Consider the following 22,589-nt stretch of genomic DNA (forward strand, 5'->3'; position numbering starts at 1 on the left):
TAAAGTTATCCAAGTGCGGCGGATACATATCAGATTTCGCTCAAAGTCGAGCTCTCACAATTTACGTCAAAAGGGGTACGCCCGATAAAACGATTATTCACGAGATCTGCTCAATTCCATAAACCAGGCTACGATATGCAAGATTAAAAATTCTCCTCCCCCCACACAAAGTTGAAACCTGGTTCAGAGTACATGTTGCATTTCACATGCAGTACGCTGCCCAACGCCTTTGGTCCACAGAAAAATACTCCCGCCTCAGCTGGGGCATGAATCTTCCGGATTGACCGGAAAACCATGTCCCAGTTGGGCCGGCCGAAATTGGTGGGGGCACGGAGACCAGTGATGGCGTCTCGGTCAGCGTCGGCGTCATTGATCATGATATTCGTTGCATCATCAGATTGGATTTTGGCCGTGAGATACTGGAAGAAGGTTAGGAATTAAACTAGCCCACCTGCATGATGAGGATTCATTGTAACTAATGTGAAACGTACCGTGTGGATCTCAATGTTACTATACCTGTCCTGGGCCTCTATGGCAAGCAGCAACGAGCTGAACCACTCAAACGAGCCAAAATCTCGACAGACCCAGAAGAAGTACACCTTCTTCAACCGTGTTTTGTTCTGTCGCTGGCTCATGCGATACCATATACTTTTTAAAATGGAGGCGAACGGGGTAACGCCGATTCCAGCACCGACTAATACCGCTACTTCGAATTTAAACACGTCTTCAGATGCACTGCCGAATGGCCCATCGATGAAAATGCGTGGAAGTATACGACTCAGTCTTGGGTCGACATCTTGCTCACTTGTGTTGGCATCGACGCCTATCACTGTCGACTCACGCCTGGTACGTCGCTCGTAGGAGGGCTGTTCTTTCTCGTCAAAGTCACAGCCAACTGCCTTTGCCAGGTCCTTTGTGAAGTTGCCAACGCAGCGGATGTGCACGGATATATAATCCTCCTCTGGAGCACTAGTAAGGGTGAAGGGATGGTATTGCCATATTGATACTACTGGGCAGTTGATGAAGATATACTAAGCGATGGTAAGCATAGCAATAACTACAATAGAAGTGGGCTACATACCTGGCCAGGTCTCATCTTTGTTTTCTCCTTTTGAAGCTGGATCTCAAAGACATTGCTTGGATGCTGAATCACTTTGGTGATAATCGTCCTATGTTTACCTCGAACTTCTCGCATAAGCCGCTCCAGAAGATACACAGAGCCTCCAAATATCCAGTAGAGATAGAATACGCCCGTTCCATCGCAAAAAGGAGGCAGGTCAGGTTTGATCATGCAAAATGCTCCATGGAAGGACCAGAACAGGAAAAAGATAATGAAGAGATGGTGGGTATTCCAGAATCGTTCATGGTTTGCTCTTCGTGGACCTTCCAAGGACGTTAGTGCAATTGCCACCAGGGCTGCTAGCATAACATATCCAGTCCATCCAGGGCCCGTGGTGACGTTTAACTGGAGGAAGCCTTTGATTCCTAGGCCTTCAGAGGCTGCAATGCGAGCAAAGTTGACCCAGTGGGCAATGGTGTGTAGTAGTGAGAAAAATACGATGGACCATGCGGTTACTATGTCTGTTAGCCAGAGGTAATGGATATGGGATGATCAGGCATACTTTGGTGGAATGCTATGCTCTTATCTATAGAAGAATTAGTCGTCACATTTTACATTTTTTCAAATTCAGGCTAATGGATAAAATGTAGCGTACCAAAGGGTATAACGCCGTTCAAGGGTGTTTGCCTTAGAAGAGAAATAAGTGTGCGAGACACAGCTGTTCTCCATTAGCATCATGAATAGACAATCTCTTGAAGGATAAACGTACGAAATAGGATCACGGCAACATCAAAATGTAACACTAAAGCAGCAGCTCTGGCAACAGCGTAACTAGATCCAAGCAATCCTCTAGCTTTGCTAAGATTGTCCTATTCAATGTCAATCACCGAGCCCATCCTTTCTTCCGGGAGAGTGCAATAGATACTTACCTTCAAGCTATAGTTAAGCATGCCCACTACAAACAATAAAACATGCACCAAAGCAAATATCGTAACGAACCTAAACTCGTTACCAATATATAAGTAGGTACGTGTATAGGAGACTTACAGTCTTCTCCACCCATCGTTAACCATCCTGTAGTAACAACGTTAGCCAAAGGTACACCATCATCTGGCCAGGATGATAGTGCGTACCATCTATCAAATTTCTCCTTCATGTTCAGATTCCTGGGTGGATCTCCGCTCATCTCACCGGACATCAACATCCTGGCCAACGGGGGAATCCTTGACCGTTCCTGTTCATGCGATTGCCATGGTATATGGGACATTTCGATGCCGCCGCGCAGGCGGCTCCTGCCACTGCCATGCGGTGCTCGATTCATGCCACTGAAGTAGGTCTGGAAGCTTTCGAAACGCTGATCTGTAAGGAAAATACGGGTATCAAAGCCAAGTGGTCAATCTGGCCCAAGAATGCAGTCCTCTATGGTCCGTTTGTAGTCGATGTTGCCCTTCACAAGGCGATTAATCGGTCATAGATGAGGCCTGAAATGATATAACATGCCACCTTCAGGCTGAAGATAACATGGATAGCCGGCCATAAGTAGCTATTTTGAGACTTATATTCATCTTCTGACCCTGCGCCGGTCCCGTTTCTTCGCTGGGTGTGCTCTGTTCCTGCGTCTCAGACACGGCGCTTAAGCCTGTGACGGGCCATGCTTTTGCCCAATGAACGCGCAGGAAAAGCCAACAGGAGACAGATGCAGAGACAGGGATTATCGAGGCGAAGGCTAGAAGTCACGGATTGGACAGTGGCAGTGAAGAGTGTTATTAGCCCTTCGTCAGTAACTGTTGGTTAGTGGTTGGTAGTTCGTTGGTTGTTGTTGGTGTTTACTGCTGTGATGCTATGATACGAAGATAGAGAATGACGTCGCACCGCCTTGACTTATTCACTAACACATAAGATATCAGTCTACATCTATTGAATCATCGAAGCGGTAATGAGTAGAGACAGTATATAGTACTCCAATACTGAGATTGTATTATTATTATTTTTTTCTTGTTCATTTATTTTTAGATCCTCCGCTGATTTATATACTTCGACTTTCACCTCTCGCTCGCTCAGCCAGTCCAGCCCAAAGCCTCCAGCTCGCTTCTAACAGAATCCTCAGTATGAATCTTCTTCATCTGAGTCTCCTCCAGCTTCTCACCGCTGGCAACACGCATCTTTAGCTCGTCGATGGCGCGGACCTTCTTCAAGAGACTGCGCATTTTCTTGTCACGGGCAATGGCCGCTGCATCGGGGACGGCATTGGCGGTGTTACCACCGTCGGGAGAGGTGACAGTCAGGTCTGGTGGTGCGGCTTGTTGGCGGCCAGTGGTGTTGACGGCCGGTGAACGGCGGTCATGAGGCTGGTTGCCATTACCGTTGCGGTTTGGCGTGCTATTGCGGCCATCGCTGCGCTGGCGGCGGTGGGCGCTTCTGCTCCTGTCACGACCTCCACGGGGGTAGTTAGGGTCCAGGTTCGCGCCGTTGGCACCATTGGCACCGCCGCTGGCTTGCTGTCGGTGCCGGGAGCGACTGCGATCCCGTCTACCTGAGTTGGTAGCAGCAGCCATGGAATTCTCACCACCGTCCCCTTGGCCACCAGCGCTGGCCTCCTTGGCCTTCTTAGCCTCTCGCTTCTTTTTGTTCTTTGCAGCAGACTTGGACAGCTTCTCGGGTCCAGGTGCACTAGCCTCGGCCCCAGGGGGAAGAGCAACTCCGCCTCCCGGAGCGGCTCCGGGTGGTAGGAACTCTTCCACAGGCTCGGCACCAGGTACAGCACGACGACGGGGCTTGCCAAAGGGACTTGGAGCTGACCCGCCATTCGACGCAAACGAGGACGAGTCCTCACGGACAAATGCAGCACCGCCTTCATCCTCACGGCGGAAGGCCAGTGGAGTGCTCTGTCCTCGGGCACCTGGAGGACGATACGCACCTGCTGGCTTGGTGGGGGCCTTCTTGGTGCTTAGATATGCTGTAGCAGATGGATGCGGGGTTGGCACTGGGTTCAGAGGATTTGATGTCAGTGGATGGCTGTTGGGAGACTGTGGCCGCCACGACACGGAATACAGCTCATTCATATCCTCGTTGTACATCAGAGCTCCAGTAACGTGCCAGATGCGGACACCGTTGTCAACACGGAGACGTGGGCTGGTGGTAGCAGTGAGAATGTGTCTTCCATCTGGACTCCATTCACAGACACTGGCATTCGATGCCTCAATGGTGACGATCTTCTTGTAGTCCTTCTCCACGTCGTAGATGTCCATCTGGCCTGCCAGGTTACCAAAGCCAGCAACAAGGACAAAGCGGCCGTGTGGAGAGAATAAGATCGTATTTCGTGGGCCAAGCTGGAAAGAATGCGTGGCTACAGCACGGGTGTTGAAGATGGTAGTCTTTGCAGGCATATAGCCGTACACGACACCAAATTCTTTGGAGGTAGGGGACCATGTAACATCATGGATTGGACCCTCCTTGTCTATTTAACAATTAGCCATGCTGTCTGTGGGAAAAATAGGGAGGTTAGATGAAAGGCCAACCAACATACCTAGGTCGATCCTAGAATCAAACGTTCCACTAACACTGAGGAGATACAGAGTGGTCTCTCCATAGTAACTCTTACCACTCTTATCGACATCGGTCTGAGCGAGGACGATGAGAGTGGTTCCAGTATTGTTCCACTTCAGCTGCACCTTGTCACCCTTGTAGAATGACTTTTGCGAAACAGGCGCATTGAAGTTGGGCATATCAAATATCCTGACGGAGGCAGGTTGGCCCTATCATAAAGAATTAGTCTTATGTCTTCCATTTGAGAACCACGTCGATTGCGGAGGGCTACCTTTCTCTCCGGAATAAAGGTGGCGACAGCGTGGCCCTTGCCCGGTGAAAGAGCAAAGTCCGCGACCCCCTCTACCCTCAATTTCTTCCAGACGGTTCCGAGGTTCCCGCTCTCGTAGAACTGCACCTCGTTTGTCACGACACGGGCACAGTATTGTTCGTCCGAGGCATACTGCAGATTCCAGCCTGTCTGTGACTTCTGAACGAAGCTGCCGATCGGGGTTTGTTGGTCTTGGGTTTCACTGTCGGTGGCAACCTTCCACACCTTAAGATTCCGGACTGCATCGCCGTTCTCGTCCTTGGATGGCCGTTGCCAGGTGATGACATATGTGCCCAGGGGCGAAAAATCTATCTCGTAGACATTCTCGGCAGGAATCTGATTGACTATGTGGCCCACCGAAGCGTCGATGACGGTGACACTGTATCTGGTCATTAGTGATAGTGATTCTCAATCTCGGCGGAGGCAGTGTCTTACCCTTCTGGGGCAGCCCAGGCGAAATATCGGCCACAGGCGGAGTATGCGGAACACCGGAGGTTCCCTTCAGGTCTGGACAATGTGTTAGGTCTGGGTTTAGTCTTGTAGTTAGGGGAGTGCAGATGGTAGTATATACCTAACGAAGCTAGGCAAGGATTCGTAGACCGGGGCAGCATCTAAGATGCCGATGCCCTTCACCGTACGGTCTGGTAGTCCAGTCAGTATATATTCGATGCAACCAACACCAGGCTGCAGGTCTTACAAGCAAGCTGAGTTGGAGCTGCCATGACTACTCAAAGCCACAGAACAGAGACCAACACTATATGACAAGGGGTTTTCCCAGGCAGCAATATTCCCTCCTCCCCAAAGGCAGAGAGAAGGCTCCGATATATAGAAGAATAACCAAGAATAAAAAATAATAAACGGTAATTCGTCCTAGGTAGACCCGAACAGGTTCTCGAGAATATCTGATCGAAGGCTCTTTAAATGTTCTGCAGTCCTCTTTGTGCGATGAAGAGGGCGCCTTGTTGCAGTTTGCTGTAACCCGTTTGTGCGGCTCCCTTTTTTATTGTCTTCTCCCTTTCGGCTGCTTGCTTGCTCGCAGCTGGCCAAATCCCTTCTTCTTCTCTCTCCGGTCGAAATCTGCTAGACAAGTGAATGCCAGCGAGAAGTCGAGGGTCGAAAAATCACCGATATCAAGTGCGCGAGGATGTATATAGCTTGAGATAACTATTGCACTGTTTCACCGCCTGGACTTTTTCTATGTTTGGCTTGCTTGAACGCGACAGGCTCGATGAATCCTCCACGGACGCTGGGCTGGAGACAGCGGAAAAGGCGGACGAGACGGCGAGAGAGGCCGAGAGAGCGAAGGTGACGGCGACGGCGAGGGCGAGGGTGAAGGTGAAGGTGAAGCTGGAGGTCGTGAGGGCGTCAAAAAAGGAAGAAGAAGAAGAAGAAGAAAAGAAGAAAAGTCGAAGGTTTTTTTTTTTTCTTTCCCAAAGTGGGAAGAAGCGAAAAAAAGGGAGTGGTACGTGCGTGCTTAGTCAGCAGTTAAAAGACGAAGAAAAAAGCAGAGAAAGAAGACGGCGAGGAGGATAAAAGGACATGCATAGTCGAAGATAAAGAGACTCAAGGAAGAGTATACAGGGGGTGTAGAGGTCGATGGTAGGGGTGAGGTGTCTGTAGAGCTGTGCTGGCAGTGTGGAGTGGACAGCGCACAGCGATAGCGATACGGAGTAGTTTACTATATTTATTATTGCCTAGATTACGGGAGTACCACTATTAAAGAACAGCAGTCTGACAAAGGCCTTTCACCTGCAGCCTGTTGTTATTATTGTGCTATTTTATTGTCGCCTTGTCTTTCTTGTCGTCGCCTTGTCTGCCAATTGCTGCTGGCGTGATTACTAATAAAGAAGAAAAAGAAACAAGGTTTGATAGACATGCTTACATAATATCACTGACCTCCTGGCGATGACGTCCTTCTTTTCTCCCTCGCTTCGGGCAAACCAGAAAGACAAACCACAGCGATAGAGATCAACGACAGCAACGCCGCGAAAAGACGAACTGACAGACGGACGACTTCGAGTGACGGACAAAGAGCTGATAGGGGACTGCAGAGAGCTGGCTGCTGGCCGACGATTGCTTCACATCTCTCTCTCAGGTGGGTTGGCTTCCGCATGTATGTCTCATACGCCACAGCCAGAAGATTACTGACTCCTGGATAAAGTAGACCAAAAGCCGCCCCAGAGATACCTTTCTGCCAAAAGGACACACAGGATACACAGATCCACGGCTCTGCTCTACTTCTATCGCTTCGAGGACCTTCAACATGACCACTCCTACCCTCATCAACCTCCCTCCTCCTCCATCGGACCCCGTCACCCCTTCGGAGATGGGCCCGTAAGTGTCCCTGTTCCATTGGCCCATACACTCCTGAGAACCTTCTCGCTGACCATGGGCACAGGAGCACTCCCAACTCAGGGACAACCTCTCTCTCCGCGCTGTCCACCGTAGCCATCAAGGACGGCCACCAGGGAGCTCGCCGACCCCACAGCCACCGGCCACATCGGTCCTCCTCCAACGCCTCTGAAACGTCCACAACGACTCTCGATGCTGAGCGCGCAGATCGCATCTCGCGCCTTGCCGGCCTGGAGCGTCTCTCCGCTCGCACGGCTGCAGGTGGCAATCCTCTTCACGCACACAACTCCAGCGGGCTCTCGCAGGGAGAGTACTTTGACACACATCCTCATATGCTCAAGGAGCGCAGCACAGTCGGCAGTGCCAGTGCGACGGAAAGTATAAGTCGTGGCAGTCTTGGTGGACGCACACGCACCACCTGGGCCAGCGGAAGCGACGATGTCTACGGACAAGATGAAACCATAGACGAAGAAGACGTCGATCCAGACGACGCAGATGCACGCTCTACAGACGCCTTCAGCGACGAAGGAAACGCAAGTCTCGTTGGATTCGGTGAGGGAGCAAACAGCACCATCTCGGGGCCGATATCCACCCCCGTACAACGCCTGGCTGCAGCAGGACTAAGCAGGCAGTCCTCCTCCATGACGGGCGTCAGTAATACTGCAGTAGCGGGCTCAAGTCCTACCTCAAGCCGATTCTCCCACCCAATCACACACCAGAGCCAGTCTCAGCAGCCACCACAGTCACCCACATCTGCACCGGGCTCGCGAGGTGCAGCTGCTGTCGATGCACAAATGCTTGATGGGATGACCTACGATGAGGACATAGTCGACACTACCGCCCGGTCACCTCTACCCGTCAAGAGCGACGAAGAAGGTCAATGATTGGGCCTCCTTTTGATCCATTGTTTCTTTCTTTCCTTCCTTCTTTCTTTTTACTTCCTTTTCGGATCGAATGCAGCCGTGTTCTCGCTTCCTTGCTTTCTGTATTTGATATGGTTGGTCTGTCTGATCAGGTATCAGAACGACAAATAGGGGCCGTTTTATCGGTCAGCTAGATGGTTGGGAGAAGCTGTCTCGTGTGTAAGCTCTACTTGTACTGCTGTTTTGTTTTTTTTTTTTTTTTTTTTTGTTTTTCATATGATAGCATTAGGAATGGAATTATCTCCGAAACTCTTCGATCACCGCTCCACGATCTTTGTATTTGGTCATATTGGCAGCAAGGAGCGAATACGAACACTCTAAAGTATAATCCCGTAGCATTAAAGTATGTTTATCGACCAGGGAAATGCAACGCCGGCAATAATCTAATTGAATATATTGAGAGCAACTCGGCTCCTCTATACGGCCTGTCCAGGTGTCGATGTAATTGAACACATTAGCAGCAAGCAGCCCGAGATCAAATATAGTACACTGCCATGATGAAATATATAAACCAGCTCATGTCCTCATGTCTCTCAAATCAACTCTAACAATTCAATCTACATATCAAAAAACCACCCTACAATTATCTTAACTCTGAGAAACAATCAACATGAAGATCGTCCCTCTTCCTACACCGGTGGAAGTCAACCAGCCTACCACCATCCGATCAACAGTGACACCAACATTCGGCGGCGCCCCATGTCGTCGCTGTCTCAAAAATGCGGCCCTAAACGAAGACGTCCTGCTGATCTCGTACAATCCGTTCCTCCCCGAGAACAGGGATACGCCGTATAGTGGCCCCGGACCGATATTCGTGCACGCAGACGAGTGTCCCTGGTACGATGGCACTAAAGACAACGAATTCGGCATTCCAGCGAAGTGCCATGCTCGATCACTTACGGCGAGGGCCTATGACGCTGGAAACATGATGGTCTGGAGTAAAGTGGTGGAGGGAGCGAAGTTGATGGAAACGTTGAAGACGGAAGTGTTTGGGGACCCTGAGCTGGAGGCAGAATATGTACATGTCCATTTCACGGGTCCTGGATGTTTTGCTTTTAAGGTTGTTCCATGAAGGGATTTTGGCGAAGTGACAGTTCTCGAAACAGACGGAGAGAGTTTTGGTATGTCCAGATAAAGAAAATGTGGAAAATAATAAAAAAAAAATAGTCTAATGGGGTATCATATCTATCGTTTGCACATCCCCGTAAAGATCAGAAGCATTCTAAATCATCCAACATACTTAACTGCTGATCAAGTATGGGTATTAGATGTGTCATGAACGGTTGTGGGTGACTCGTTGTTATCATCATTCGATTGCGGCATCGTCTCAGTGCCCTGATCGACGGGCGAAGTAGAACCGCCGCTCTTCTCAACTTCTCTATCCTCTCTGCTACGGCTTCGACTGTGTCGTCGGGGGCTTTCGTGAGGACTTCTACCCCTGGAACTCGACGACCTCCAGGCCCATCGCATCCCCTGTCTACCTCGTTCACTCAACCATTGGTAATCCTCTTCTTCAACCAACAAACCACTGGTCCTTCCGGCGCTGCTACTTCGACGATGTGCGCTGCTCATCAACGACAATGCCGAGCGAGGAGCTATAGCCTCAGGGGCATCTGGCTGAGTTTGAGTGCTGGTATGCAATGTCACTATCTCAGGCACTATTCGTGACTCCACGGCTGGAGTGGCGGGTATCACAAGCATTTCAGTAGCTCCCGCCAGCCCGTCGGCAATGCTGTGTGCTTCACTAACGGTATCATCTTCGGGTACTATTAACCCATCTTCAAGTGCTGTTTCCTTGACTGCCTTGTTATTTCGGAGCTGGGAGGTCCATCTGCGAATCAAATATTGCTTTATCTTGAATATGGTGCCCATATCACCACCCGATCCATCACTGTCGGCGTCCAACAGGATCGTACGTTCAGGGGCACTCCAAACCTTGATGAAATGCCATTTAATACGTGATAGAATACCCTGTGGAACAACGTAATCACGCGGACCCATTCTAGACCAGAGTGACGGGTTGCGATCGGCCATCTCATTGAAGAAATTCTCATAAATACCTCGTTGATGCGGAGTTTGGCGTCGGCTTGCGAGGTAATGCTTGATTATGTACCAAAGGAGGAGGACCAGGAACATGAATGGTACAGTGGCTATGAAGTACCATTTAATATCGGGGTCGTCTTTAAAGGTATCAACGTTCATGCCAAAGAATCCAGTGATGAAAGTCATCGGGAGGAAGATGAAAGTGATCCAGCTCAGACGCCACACTATAGATGATTAGTCGGTCGATTCTATGCTCAAATTAAAGGCACTAGCACTTCTACTTACTGCTGACGTTTAGTTGAATGCTATGCCGACTGTCCCTGATAGAGACTGACTGGTACAGAAGGGATATTAGGTTCTCAGTCGGCTTTATCAGGTCTTCAGTAATAGTGGTGCCCAGCCGCTCAAAGTCACCGGGTATGCTTTCCAGCCAAGGAGTATCGGATTCTACGTCATCTGCTCATACCAGATTAGTGATGCCGTCTTCTCAAGGCCTTGAATAACTACGATCAACCCACCTGTTAGGTCTTGCAGCCGTGTTATCATCTCTTTGACGATATCAAGGTGAATGAACAGTAACTTTTCAACTTTGAGCCACAAACTCGAGTTGGTCCAAAGCAATGGGGCACGAGTTTCATCTGCCGGCCGTTCATATATCTTGTCCTCCAAAATGCTAACATGGTCCATTGCTAAATTTAGGAATGAATCCCAGTTTGCGGTCAGGACCTTGAAAATATCGTCTAAAATAATTCTGGTGCTGTGGTAAGCGAGCTGTTCGTCACTTTCAACAAGATCCTTTGACTCAAAGGCAAGGAAGAAAGGAAGCCGTCTCCATCTCTCCTCCCATGTCTGACGGGGTGGGATGAGAGTGTCTTCTAGACATCCGGTGTGAGAATTGTCGAATATAAGGATCGCATTGCCGTTGTCCAGAGAGCTGAGACATGGAACGTATACGTCTTTCCGCTTTTCTGGGGAGTCACCAGTCTGGCAATCCTCTATATGATACGGATTTTTGATATCCGAATCCTCCATTTCCAGGGAAGGCAGCCCTGTAGCTTGTTTGTGTTGAATATAGCAGCTGAACCGCTGTACATATACATCATAGCCACGACTTGGATTATCTGTTCTCGGAGTAAGCAAAGGATTCATAATTTTTCAAAGTAATATAGTATGTATGTGATAAAGTACCTACCTTGGTCTCCCCAGGAGTCCAGTTCCATCATCTTGAGGGTGTCATCCTCCGGGCTCCGACGGTGGCGTGGAGTAAGATGCGCAGATTTATGGTACTGCTTCAGATAATCCAGTCCAAACGAGGTCTTACTGATTCCTCGCCACGGATCGTACTGGACTTTCCATGTCTTCCCGTTCAGAAACGGCCGTCCACCACGTCTCTCCGGGTTCTTATGTCGGACATACTTCCCAAAATCGTTGCCGACGAGATCGTCCCGGTTGTCGATGTTGAACTTCCTCAGGAGATACTCCTTAGCCCAGTCGGCGTTTTGAACGTGGAAAACACGCAGGACGGCCTCGTTGGTTCGATCAGGGTTGTTGTACACTTTGCGGAGGGATTGAAGATCGAATATCTCTTCTGCACTGACTTTGCGCATTCGGGTTTTGCTCGCCTCTGACGGTCCAGTTAGCATCCTGTAGATATCATATCCAGCAAATACTCGCCCAGCAACCTACCTTGCTTCACAAAATCGATAATCAGGACCCGCCCGCAGTGCTGATCGATCTCCGAGTACTCCTTGTGCCATTTGGGGCCCAGGTCATGTCGCCGTGATTGTCGTTCTGCAGATGATAACATGTCAACAACCATCACCACCAAGCCAGAACTCAGTTATCCAATCGGAGAGCTGTCCCTGGCTGAGTGCAACACCAGCGTAACCATGGCGTCTTACTTCTGGGCTGTCCAACAGTCGGTAGCTGTTCCGCCAGCCGCGTCGATGGCGTCAACTGCTCTGTCGTCGAGTTGCTTGTTAGCCAAACCAGCCGATCTAGTTATGCTCGTAAACAAACAACGGAACGACGCCCAGCTCGGTTTCGGGTACGTCAAACCGCAGCTTAAGAACGACGAATTTCTTCACATACCGGGTCTCGATGGCCTCGTCGACGGAGGGATAGGGTCTCCTGTCTGCAGACGAGGTATTCGAGATCTGCTGCGTGGACGTTCCTCAGAAACCATTGCCGGACGAGCTGTAGGCTCAGCCATCCTGACCTATATCCGACGACAATGGCGATAGTAGAACGAAAGAGAACAAAAAGAGAGGACAAACAGAACGCGGGAATAGAATGCAGGATGAGATCAGCTTCAGATCATGTCTGAACATTGATACAGTCAAATATCAGATCGGGTTGAGCGGAAACGTCGATGAGAAATGGCGCTCAGGATGCAGATCGCATGCAGCTGCAGCGAAGGATTTACATTATTATTATAGCTATACGAGGGAGCTGCTGAGGCTGAGCAGAAGGTATCATGGAGCATCTTGGGCATGACGGATAACGCTGCTGGATTCCAGCTGATTACGCTCATCTGATGTGACTCCGGTGTATCTTGCTGGTATATTAGGGTACTTATATAGTGGACGGCCTGCATCACAAGACCACTGGCAAGGCTCCGAGGGTGATGTCGCCCTTGTTATTGCTTTTTCTGCCTGATGGAGACTGCGAGTCATACAGCTGCTAGGGCGAGTGGAATAAGAGAGACTCATAGTGAGGCCGTGTATTATTATGGTGGATGGTGCTAGATATTTATGGTACACAACTCCTGACGACCTGCCTGCCCTATGCCACCCATTTTTACATCCATAGAACAAGAGAAACTAACTAGAAACCCCCTTCGCCAGTCGACAGATGACCACCGTGAACCAGCTCCCTCGAAGTAGAAGATAATACTCCGTAGAAAGCTCGGCAAGAAGAGAAAGACCTTTCACCCCGAACTTCCAGTGCGTAAGATAAAAATCAAAAAGCGAAGAAAACAAATATTTGCTGTGTTAGTAAAAGCAGCCCGTTTCACGCCGTAAAGAGCGGGTGTGCTGTCACGTATCATATCTACTCAGTGCGGCTTTGGGTGACCTTCGCGGCCTGGACGGCAGTCATCTTCTGGATCCAGCCCTGAGTGGGATGGGGCTTCTTAACGGTACGCAGATCATCAGACGAGAAGCCAGGGATACGCATGTTGTAGTTGCGTTCTAGGACGAGCTGGATGTCGCGGATGTCCAAGGTCGAAGATGGACGGAGTTTGGCAAGACGACAGGCAGCGGTGATCACATCGTCGACGAAGTCGTCAGCCATCTGGAGAACAAACTATAGAAGTCGTTAGATGTGATTTACAAGTTGAATAAGAGGAAATATTTGGGGGGAGGGACTGTACCTCTTCTGCATCAGGGGTGAGCTTTTCTCCCTCGCCGCCTCCGGTAACCTGTCTGACCAGGTCGTCAAGCTTCTTCTTGCTGAGAACACGCTGACCTTCTCCCTCCAACACGTAACCAGGATGCTTTTGGATGGCCGGCTGGCCCATCATTCCCATGGACCCATGGCTGGCTCCAGTGGTGAGGGTGGGTCGGGCGGCCCCCATAGTAACGGGTTCGGGAGTGGTAGAAATGCTGAGATTCTTGGGAATAGCCATGTTGATCTTTCGGGTATCCATGTTACGGTCGCCAATGTAGGCCTGGGGATGCGCGTGGTTTGATGTCTGGTTGGACTGGTGGATGTTTGAATTCACATCATAGCTGCTACGCGCTTGGTTCACTGCTCCTTGTTGAGAGAGTGCACGTGGTGGACCCTGATTTTGTGGTGTTTGAGAGAGAGTAGTAGCTCCAGCACTTTCTGGAAGTTGTTGTTTCATTCCTGCAACCTGTGCTTGTTGTTGTGAAGCTGCTTGCTGCTGTCCTAGTTGACTTTGTTGCTGTTGAGGCTGTTGCTGTTGCTGAGTGTGTTGACTTTGTTGCTGTTGCTGCTGCTGTTGTGGCTGCTGCTGTTGTGGTTGCTGTTGTGGTTGTTGTTGAGGCTGACCTGGCTGTCCTTGTTGCTGAGCCGGAGGGTGTGTCCCTCCAGATCCAGGAGCTGACTGTCCCTGAGGAGCTTGACCGGCCTGGTGGCGCGCTGCAACAACGGCGGAGTTTATAGTATGCGGAGCGGGTGTTCCGGCTGCCGCTGATACAGGCTGCTGGACGGCTGCCTGGCTAACGACACCTTGTTGATCTCCAGCACCAGAAGTTTGCGTCTGCCCTCCCTGGCCTGCCTGCTGGCCGGAAGCCGCAGCTGCCGCCGCCTGCTGGTGCTGGAGACGGAAGCTCTCCTGTTGATCCTTGAATTTGGAAAGAAACTCATTTCCTTCTCTATATAATTTATCGGCAAAAAGCTGTCTGTTCTTGAATTCCTGAATCTCCTCAGCAGTGAGGTTTCCAGCACCTTGACGCTGCTGGTACGATTGTCGAACTTCAGCAAGCTTCACTTTTCCCAGCTCTTGTTTCTGCAACGCCGCACCATATCTGTTCTTTGCTTCCTGTAGCCAGCTCTCCACCTGGTCCTTGCTTATCGAGGGAGGGGGTATGAACGTCAGGCTGTTAACTTTGGCCTGGATCTGAGGATAAAGCGGCTGGAAGTTCTGTGGTTTCTGCTGCGCAGGGTTGACACCAACCGGACCCCGGCTTATTTGCGGTTGCTGGTCCTGTTGTGTTTGTCCTTGCTTCTGTTGCTGCTGTTGCTGTTGTTGCTGCTGCTGAGCTTGAGCTTGGGCTTGAGCTTGAGCTTGCGCCTGCATCTGTGACCTGTTCTGTTGGTACATCCTCATTCCCCTCATTAGCTGAGTAGACATCTGCGTCAGCTTCTGCTGTGCTTTCGCGTATTCGTTGGACGTGGGAGGGTGCGAATGGAGCACCTCCCAGCAGCTCCGAACAGCCTGAGTGTGGACCGCCTTCTGGGAGTCGGCGAGATGGGGCAGTTTCTGGACCTGTTCCGTTCGTATAAGGCTCGACAGCTGTTGTTGTTGTTGCTGCTGGAGAGTTTGCTGTTGTGACTGCTGCTGCTGCTGTTGTTGCTGTTGTTGCTGCTGTTGCTGCTGTTGTTGCTGCTGCGCCGTGTTGGCTGGGGTCGACGAGTTATCCATGGTTGATTGCGATGAAGCTCAGCTTCTCAGTTCTTTCCAACTTTGGCGCACCAAACGCCCCGTTATATACTGATAATATCCGTGAGACTGTGAATAAATATAAGCTGTTGACAATAATAATATATTTGCAGGCGGTTCGGGGCGTCTTCAACCGTCGAGCTGGCTTCTCCGTCTTCACTCTCGTCGCCTTTTCTCTTCATCGACGTCAAAATCGCAAACGACGAAATGTCTTGGCATCACCTAATTAGTCATTAATTACTAATCACTTTAACTTTATATTCACATCCATTCAACATCATCGCAGCAACAACACGTCAGTTGAACGACCGCATCTCTGCGTCTCTACGCTCTCAGCCTCTCCTGCACTCATGGAGGCTGTGCTATACTACACGGTTTGCTAATCTACTAACTCCTGAAATCACGCGTTGACGGACGCGGCGTCAGAATGGGAACTAGAGGGTATCGTATAGTTCGCTATCGCGGCAGGTACTGGATTTATTACAACCACTATGACAGCTACCCTGAACATCTCGGCGCCGGGATCGTTGCGGGAGTGCCAGTTGATCGAAAAGAATACGAAGGTGAGAACGTGCGATCCATACCTAATACTTTTTCCATGGGCCTTAGGAACCTCTATATTCTGTCAAACCATCCAGGCACTAGGTAAACGCGGCCTTTAGCTCGTCTTTATATGTATCCGTATAAAGCTTGAGATGCAACCTTTTGATCATTATTGAGAAAGAATATAGGGGTTCTTAAGGCCATGTGGCACATTTTCACCTCGGAGTGGAGTCAGATACTAAACCAATTTCTTGCGGTCATAGTATGGCTACAGCAAAAGCGTGATTCCTATGAACGCAGGTTGGTCGAACTTGAAGAACACTTTTGCATTACAGAGGAACGCGTACGTATCCTAAAGAGCGAAGAGGGTGATGCCAAATCGGAGCCATTGGCGAATATACGTGATCTTGAGGTGCTCCCGTCCCATTTTGGCGACGCTTCAAACACTGTGTTTATTGAATGGGTGTATCTCATCGATCTTGATGAGCAGGTATTCTCTGTGAATAATCGTGTCTTCTTCAGACTTTGGAATATCCCTCGGGATACCTGGATTACACCATTTGAGTCATGGGACCTCTCCACTGAAAAATGTCCTGAAGCTTCATTAGAGCCACTCATTCCCGACTATTTCGCCGACGATGCTGAGCGCGACAGGTATAACGAGATGTACAAAAGATATCAGCACTCCGACCTGTATGAATTTTCGGCTGGCGTCAATTATAATCCGCGCAATGTAATGGCTCTAATGCTGTACGAATACCTACTACACCCTTCTCACTCAGCCATGTGGGATTATGTTCCCCAATGGGGATATACAGACTTTGCCTTTCGAGAATTGGCATTTGCTATCCTATCACTAGCAGCTAGTGAATTTCACCTTACTGATGTCCAGAAGTTACATGGCCACTACAGACATCAATCTTCATCACGTGGATTTTTAGTTCAAGATGACGCTCATGATGGAACGGAGGTTCTACCCATCCTCGGGGCAGGATGCCATACCTCAGTTACCAAACCTGGATGCGCGCCCTTAGAGACTATGTACTACTTTCAGGGTATCCTTATCAGTCTTGTCACTGCAGAGGCACTTTTTCACGAGAGGAATGCTGCTATAGCAAAGGCCGTGGAGGTTGGGCTTCAGAGTGGAAACAAGGAATTTGAAATAATACTTTTCTCAATCAAGTGTATGATTGTGGTGAAAGTATCCGTGGAGGATGATGTGACATCAGTCGCACATTCGGGGGTACTACCGATCACCAATGGAGGCGCAGCTCCATTCCCCCCTGTTGCCGGTACAGAGTCAGCCCTACAGGCACATCCGGGATTTGCAATCCTTCAAATAATGTTTGAACAGCAGGCCCAGAAGGACCTTCAACAATTCAGCCGAGGTGTGTTCCCGCCAGAGATATACGCTGAAATCCTCTCGTATGTCGACCCCTGTACCGAACTTGCCTGCAGCAAAGTCTCTCCCGTTTTTCGTAGCATCTGCCAGGCACAAGTGACTACCCCCGATGGACTAGTCACCAAATTTGAGACTATAGACGGTGAAGAAGATAAGCCGAGGTCCTACCATCAATTGGTCCCTTTTGGTACGTTCACATTCAAGGATATGAAAGTAGCAACGGTTGCACAGCCCTGCCGCCATTTTGATGACTTTCCAACCGCGTTTAACGGACCTCAGTGGTGTGCTATCATTGGTACCGGAGAAAGGAAATGTGTTATCGCCCAAGCCCGTATCCCCATTATTACGACTGACCTTGACGAAGAACAAGATGAAGATAGTGATGACTAGTAATATGGCAATTTCGATTGACATGGCCCCATTATCATATATTCTTTTTACTATTAGATCTTAGGACTTTCCTTGTTAAACAAGCCATTGGTATGCCATATTTCGTTCATTCTTGAAATTTCCTAGGGCATCGTACCGTTGAAGTATGCATAATCCTGCCTGGGCAGTGACACTTTTTCCAGAAGGCAGATGTGATTTTGTTTCCTCACATCTCGCCGGGTCAATATCTCATACCAATCTCTGGGATTAGAGACGGCAGCCCGGCATAGAGGGGTGCTAGGCCGCCATCTTTGGAATGTATATCCTAGATGTCAGTGAAGCTTCCACGAGATGTGTCTCCAGCCACTTCAAAGCAGTAGTATTGCCATATTGAGTGGGCATGGAGCGAAGTTGTGGTCAGTACCACATATGTAGGTAGTAAATACCCAGTCCAATAAACGGGTATATGGCCTCAACAATTTGGTCACCTTAGCAGCCCTCCTAAATCTTTCTCCATCCCCGTAACCCTAGCCTCTAGACGCCGTTTCTTCGCCTCCAGTTCTCGAATAGCTTCAAGTTCCAGCTCGATATCTTCATCCGTAACTTCCACGGCCTCAGCGGTATCCTCTGTCTTATGGTAATCACTGTCATCATATTGGGAGAGATTCATTCGTTCCAGCTCTTCTGCCTGGTCAGCAACACGCTTTTCAAGGTACTCGAGAGAAGCCGTTATTTCGCGATGTCGAGATCGTATAGAAGCAATCTTCTCCTTGGCTCCTGCTACCGGGCTATTCAAGGGTTTAGTAGGCAGTCAATTCGCCTTGGTATCAAGTGAAAACGTACTATACGTTACAAAGCATTTCTGCGCCGCGTAACAGAACCTCAATGTCCAAACCGCTCTTTGTAGTTCTATCTGATGTTGGGGCAGTGGACCGTTTGATAGCATCCATCATATCACCGCCAAGTACCCGCGCAACGGCGGACTGGTTCGTACGGTCTCTAACGGCGTATATGCGGCTGATCATAGACTCTCGTTCGGTCTCTGCTACGAACATCGTACCTCGACGAGTGGCTCTGCGCTGGGACTTGGTGGTGTTATCGACAGAGAAGAGGGCTCGTTCATGGGCCTCCGTGTCACGGATAAGAGTGGTGATGTCATGCTGGCCGAGAAGCGCATTGACAAATGGTTTTGGAGGAGGGAATCTAGAGATAGACGTATCAGATCGAGTAATTGTCTGTATATAGAGGTTGGATCTTACGATAAGTCTGCTATCGCGGACGCGGATAGAGAGATCTGCTCTAGGTGGTTCTGTAACAGGCTCATTGTGACATCAACGAGGGAGATATCCAATTTACGCCGTGACAATTCAAGGATACCCCTTATAAACAGCTTGATCATTCAATTTCTATCATCATTTCTTCTTCATCTCGACTCTAATTCTTCTTCAACCGGAGGTAAACAGAAAAGATAAGCGTTGGTGAACTGGCTTAGTCATCAAGTTTGCTCTTTACAAAAACAGACCACCAACTATATAATCTGAGGAAGGGAATAGAGATATAAGATATTATCAAATGCTTGGTAAGTCCTACCTTGTATGAGCTCGAGTTGAGTTATTCACACAGTGCCATTGACCAGATATGTGCGAGTACTAGCGGTTACTCTATATGTTAATCGAGCCAAGTGTCTCTAAGTGGTCTGCCTACTGTTTGATTTCTGAGAGGAATCTATATCCAGGTAGAGATATATTCCCCCGGCCCCGTTGGTATTTCAGGCTGTCTGCATCAGCGAGGAAAGACAGGGATAAACCCCATATTGAAAAGGTACTGAGGGCCAGTACCTGTATATAGAGGTAGTGGCCGGGTCAGCATCTGGTGTAACCGTGGAAACCGAGCAAAAGTTTAAGGAGGTAATCGGCTAGGATCGAGTATAGGGTATCATCAAGGATCTTGATCTCTCGAGACTGTTCTGTGCTCAGAGTATTCTGTATTTTCACTACCAACGCTGGGACGACCGATGCCTATAACAGCCGGACTACTTCCTGTCCGACCGTCTGACGCGGTAGTCGGCCAGTATGAAGCCTGCTGCCACCTTTCTCGCGCCAGCCTGCAGCTACGAGCCTTCCAAGCCATGATTAGAATGCTGTCTGCTTGCTCATCGATGTGTGCGCTGTACCAATCGAGTCTCTTCTTCTTCCGCCTTCTCTGGCCGTCTGTCCTCTCAGCGTCCTCCCTCGCCGCCATAGCCCGGCCCTTCCACCCCCCTCCTACCGCCTCTCCCATCGTCCATCGCCCGCCCTCCCAGTCTTCCCTCGCTGTTCTTTGGTCTCGTGTCTCTGCCGTCTCTTTCTGTCGTCGTCTCCCATCTTCCGCGTCGTCTCAGCTGCCTGCTTATTCACTGCTTAGTCATCCACGCTAAGCCCTTCTGCGACGTTCCCTTCGCATCATCTTGACCTCTTCGCAACATCAAGAAAAACAACCAAAAACATCACCGTCAGCGTCTTCAGTTGCAAACGCCCGCAGCCTCGTTTCCCCGTCTTTGCCAGCCGTTCTTGGAGCTTCGCCGTGTCTGTTTTGTTCTCGTTTTGCCCGTACTTGCCTGCTGAAACGCCGTCTTCCTCTCCTTAGCACGCCTTAGTCACTTCGCCTCCCGGCTCTGCTGTCCTTTAAACGCCCGGCCCCCAGAAGAAGCTCTCGCCGTAGGGAGCTGCTCATTAGCTTCAGACACGATGCCAGCAGAGAAGCGGACGCTTCGCTCTAACCGGTCAGACGCCTCGGCGGACGGCGAGAAACCCCGTTCGAACTCGCAGAGCTCTAGCTCCAACAAAGATAAAGCTGCTCCGACTCGCTCGGCGGCGTCACGAGGCAAGGCAGCGCCAGCCAGGAAACCGGCCTCAGGCTCAAAAAAGGCCACGCCCGAGGGCTCTGATGTTGTCGAAAATGGTGTGAACGGTCCTGAGGACGCGCAGATGAGTGAAGAGCATTTGAACGGCTCTGTATCACCCAAGCAGCGCGACGATAACGACGGCGACGAAGAGATGACTGTCGTTGTTCCTCCGTCAAAAGCTTCAAGACTGTCGGGAGAGCCTGAGAAGAGCCGAAACGAGTCCAAGATGGACACAGATCAGGACGAGGATGTCCAGCAGGATGAAGTGGTTGACCCGGCTGAGAAAGCGAAGACTGGTATGTCTCTCTACACTTCTGTATTTCGTGATAATAATGATGATGACGGTCATGGAATACTGACAAAACTACAGATATCCGGACAAATTTCACATTACTCGAAAGGGCTGTGATGCATTTTGATCTACGCTTTACCCTTAGGGTACTCCGAACAATCTCGTCTATGCGTAAACACCTGTCTGCAGACCTACTCGCCAGCGTCATCACATCCGCCTATCAACGTTCGGATTCTACCGCTTCCTTCCTTCTGGCTGCCCTTGATAGACAGTCTGCGTTTGATAACGTTGCCGAAGATATTGATATGGAGGATGCCTCAGACATGAAATCGTCAGCTACGCCCGCCGCAAAGACAGCCGCTTCATCCAAAGAGACCCTGCCCGAGATCGACGTCTATCTTTCCATTCTAGTTCAGATTCACCTGTATGATGCAAAACGCATAGAGAAAGGTGCTCAGTTCTCGCAGAAGCTGGTCGAGAAACTGAGGACGCATAACCGAAGGACCCTGGACTGTTTGGCTGCTCGAGTGTACTTTTATTATTCTCTCTTTTTTGAACAGCTAAAACCGCTTCCGCCTTCGCCGACTGCAGCCGTCATATCCATCAGACCTTCGCTCCTTGCAGCTCTTCGGACCGCTGTTCTTCGCAAGGACACCGACATACAGGCAACCGTCACCACTCTCTTGCTTCGCAACTACCTGTCTACCTCCCACATCTCCCAAGCTGATCTCTTCATCTCTCACTCCGAATTCCCCGTCGGTGCGTCCAACAACCAGATTGCTCGATATCTCTACTATCTAGGTCGGATCCGAGCCATCCAGCTGCGCTATACCGATGCACACCAACATCTGGTGGGCGCCACCCGGAAGTCCCCGTCGACTCTAAGCGCGGGTGGCTTCTACCAGGCATCGATGAAGTTACTTGTTGTCGTCGAGCTGCTCATGGGAGACATACCTGACCGTGCCATCTTCCGCCAGGCAGCTCTCGAGCGTGCAATGCATCCTTACTTCTTGCTCGTACGAGCCGTCAGCGTGGGTGATCTAGACGGCTTCCAGAAGATCGTCCAGAACTACGGCCCCGTCTTCCGAAAGGACAGCACGTACACGCTTATTCTCCGACTACGACAGAATGTCATAAAGACCGGCATCCGCATGATGTCGTTGTCATACACTCGTATCTCCCTACGTGACATCTGCCTTCGTCTCGGCCTGGATAGTGAGGAGTCTGCCGAGTACATTGTTGCAAAGGCTATAAGGGACGGTGTTATCGAGGCATCGTTGGACCATGAGAAGGGCTACATGAAGAGCAAGGACATTGGCGATGTGTACGCTACCCAGGAGCCTGGAGAGGTCTTCCACGAGCGTATCCAAGCTTGTCTCGGCCTCCATGACGAGAGTGTCAAGGTATGTTTGCTCTTTCGATAGAAACGCTGTCTGATTTTTTTTTTTACGATGTATATATACTAATATCTGTCTCAGGCAATGAGGTTCCCCATGAACCAGCACCGTCTTGAGCTGAAGAACGCCCAGGAGGCCCGCGAGCGAGAGAGGGAGCTGGCCAAGGAGATTGTGGAGGGAGACATGGACGACGATGACGCCGGTGGCGACTTCGAGGGTATCTAGTCGACCTGTACCTGTACATGGACAAGACACAATCCCTGAACAACCTCCTCCTCCATCATATCCACCCACATCCACATCCCCAAGCTCTCCCACGCTCTCGACCTCCTGGTTCTCA

The 22,589-nt window shown here is 50.0% G+C and overlaps 11 protein-coding genes across 11 annotated transcripts; 6 read left to right on the forward strand and 5 right to left on the reverse strand.

Annotated features, from left to right (window-relative positions):
* Window positions 1-143: 143 nt before the first annotated feature.
* TRV_03949 (uncharacterized protein) lies at window positions 144-2,264 on the reverse strand (the record flags this gene model as incomplete). Its single annotated transcript, XM_003021873.1, has 7 exons — window positions 144-419; window positions 492-1,031; window positions 1,082-1,575; window positions 1,623-1,646; window positions 1,830-1,929; window positions 1,990-2,015; window positions 2,108-2,264. The coding sequence occupies 7 exons, from the start codon at window positions 2,262-2,264 to the stop codon at window positions 144-146; spliced, it is 1,617 nt and encodes a 538-aa protein (XP_003021919.1).
* An 853-nt stretch (window positions 2,265-3,117) lies between these two features.
* On the reverse strand, window positions 3,118-5,309 carry TRV_03950 (uncharacterized protein; the record flags this gene model as incomplete). The annotated part of the gene is made up of 3 exons (XM_003021874.1): window positions 3,118-4,517; window positions 4,587-4,815; window positions 4,878-5,309. The coding sequence occupies 3 exons, from the start codon at window positions 5,307-5,309 to the stop codon at window positions 3,118-3,120; spliced, it is 2,061 nt and encodes a 686-aa protein (XP_003021920.1).
* An 804-nt stretch (window positions 5,310-6,113) lies between these two features.
* On the forward strand, window positions 6,114-6,449 carry TRV_03951 (uncharacterized protein; the record flags this gene model as incomplete). The annotated part of the gene is made up of 1 exon (XM_003021875.1): window positions 6,114-6,449. The coding sequence occupies one exon, from the start codon at window positions 6,114-6,116 to the stop codon at window positions 6,447-6,449; it is 336 nt and encodes a 111-aa protein (XP_003021921.1).
* Window positions 6,450-7,179: 730 nt separating this feature from the next.
* On the forward strand, window positions 7,180-8,152 carry TRV_03952 (uncharacterized protein; the record flags this gene model as incomplete). The annotated part of the gene is made up of 2 exons (XM_003021876.1): window positions 7,180-7,250; window positions 7,315-8,152. The coding sequence occupies 2 exons, from the start codon at window positions 7,180-7,182 to the stop codon at window positions 8,150-8,152; spliced, it is 909 nt and encodes a 302-aa protein (XP_003021922.1).
* A 649-nt stretch (window positions 8,153-8,801) lies between these two features.
* On the forward strand, window positions 8,802-9,263 carry TRV_03953 (uncharacterized protein; the record flags this gene model as incomplete). The annotated part of the gene is made up of 1 exon (XM_003021877.1): window positions 8,802-9,263. One exon carries the CDS (start codon window positions 8,802-8,804, stop codon window positions 9,261-9,263), a length of 462 nt encoding a protein of 153 aa, XP_003021923.1.
* Window positions 9,264-9,442: 179 nt separating this feature from the next.
* Window positions 9,443-11,877, reverse strand: TRV_03954 (uncharacterized protein; the record flags this gene model as incomplete). The annotated part of the gene is made up of 4 exons (XM_003021878.1): window positions 9,443-10,458; window positions 10,520-10,690; window positions 10,753-11,355; window positions 11,427-11,877. 4 exons carry the CDS (start codon window positions 11,875-11,877, stop codon window positions 9,443-9,445), a joined length of 2,241 nt encoding a protein of 746 aa, XP_003021924.1.
* A 1,408-nt stretch (window positions 11,878-13,285) lies between these two features.
* On the reverse strand, window positions 13,286-15,023 carry TRV_03955 (uncharacterized protein; the record flags this gene model as incomplete). Its single annotated transcript, XM_003021879.1, has 2 exons — window positions 13,286-13,540; window positions 13,608-15,023. 2 exons carry the CDS (start codon window positions 15,021-15,023, stop codon window positions 13,286-13,288), a joined length of 1,671 nt encoding a protein of 556 aa, XP_003021925.1.
* An 84-nt stretch (window positions 15,024-15,107) lies between these two features.
* Window positions 15,108-15,592, forward strand: TRV_03956 (uncharacterized protein; the record flags this gene model as incomplete). The annotated part of the gene is made up of 2 exons (XM_003021880.1): window positions 15,108-15,195; window positions 15,216-15,592. The coding sequence occupies 2 exons, from the start codon at window positions 15,108-15,110 to the stop codon at window positions 15,590-15,592; spliced, it is 465 nt and encodes a 154-aa protein (XP_003021926.1).
* Window positions 15,593-16,107: 515 nt separating this feature from the next.
* Window positions 16,108-17,697, forward strand: TRV_03957 (uncharacterized protein; the record flags this gene model as incomplete). Its single annotated transcript, XM_003021881.1, has 1 exon — window positions 16,108-17,697. One exon carries the CDS (start codon window positions 16,108-16,110, stop codon window positions 17,695-17,697), a length of 1,590 nt encoding a protein of 529 aa, XP_003021927.1.
* A 463-nt stretch (window positions 17,698-18,160) lies between these two features.
* TRV_03958 (uncharacterized protein) lies at window positions 18,161-19,075 on the reverse strand (the record flags this gene model as incomplete). The annotated part of the gene is made up of 3 exons (XM_003021882.1): window positions 18,161-18,464; window positions 18,520-18,879; window positions 18,936-19,075. 3 exons carry the CDS (start codon window positions 19,073-19,075, stop codon window positions 18,161-18,163), a joined length of 804 nt encoding a protein of 267 aa, XP_003021928.1.
* Window positions 19,076-20,402: 1,327 nt separating this feature from the next.
* On the forward strand, window positions 20,403-22,474 carry TRV_03959 (uncharacterized protein; the record flags this gene model as incomplete). The annotated part of the gene is made up of 3 exons (XM_003021883.1): window positions 20,403-20,856; window positions 21,042-22,255; window positions 22,331-22,474. 3 exons carry the CDS (start codon window positions 20,403-20,405, stop codon window positions 22,472-22,474), a joined length of 1,812 nt encoding a protein of 603 aa, XP_003021929.1.
* Window positions 22,475-22,589: the final 115 nt, after the last annotated feature.

The sequence above is a fragment of the Trichophyton verrucosum genome, assembly GCF_000151505.1.
Source record: "Trichophyton verrucosum HKI 0517 chromosome Unknown contig00318_1.f1.exp, whole genome shotgun sequence".
NCBI classification, from domain to species: domain Eukaryota; kingdom Fungi; phylum Ascomycota; class Eurotiomycetes; order Onygenales; family Arthrodermataceae; genus Trichophyton; species Trichophyton verrucosum.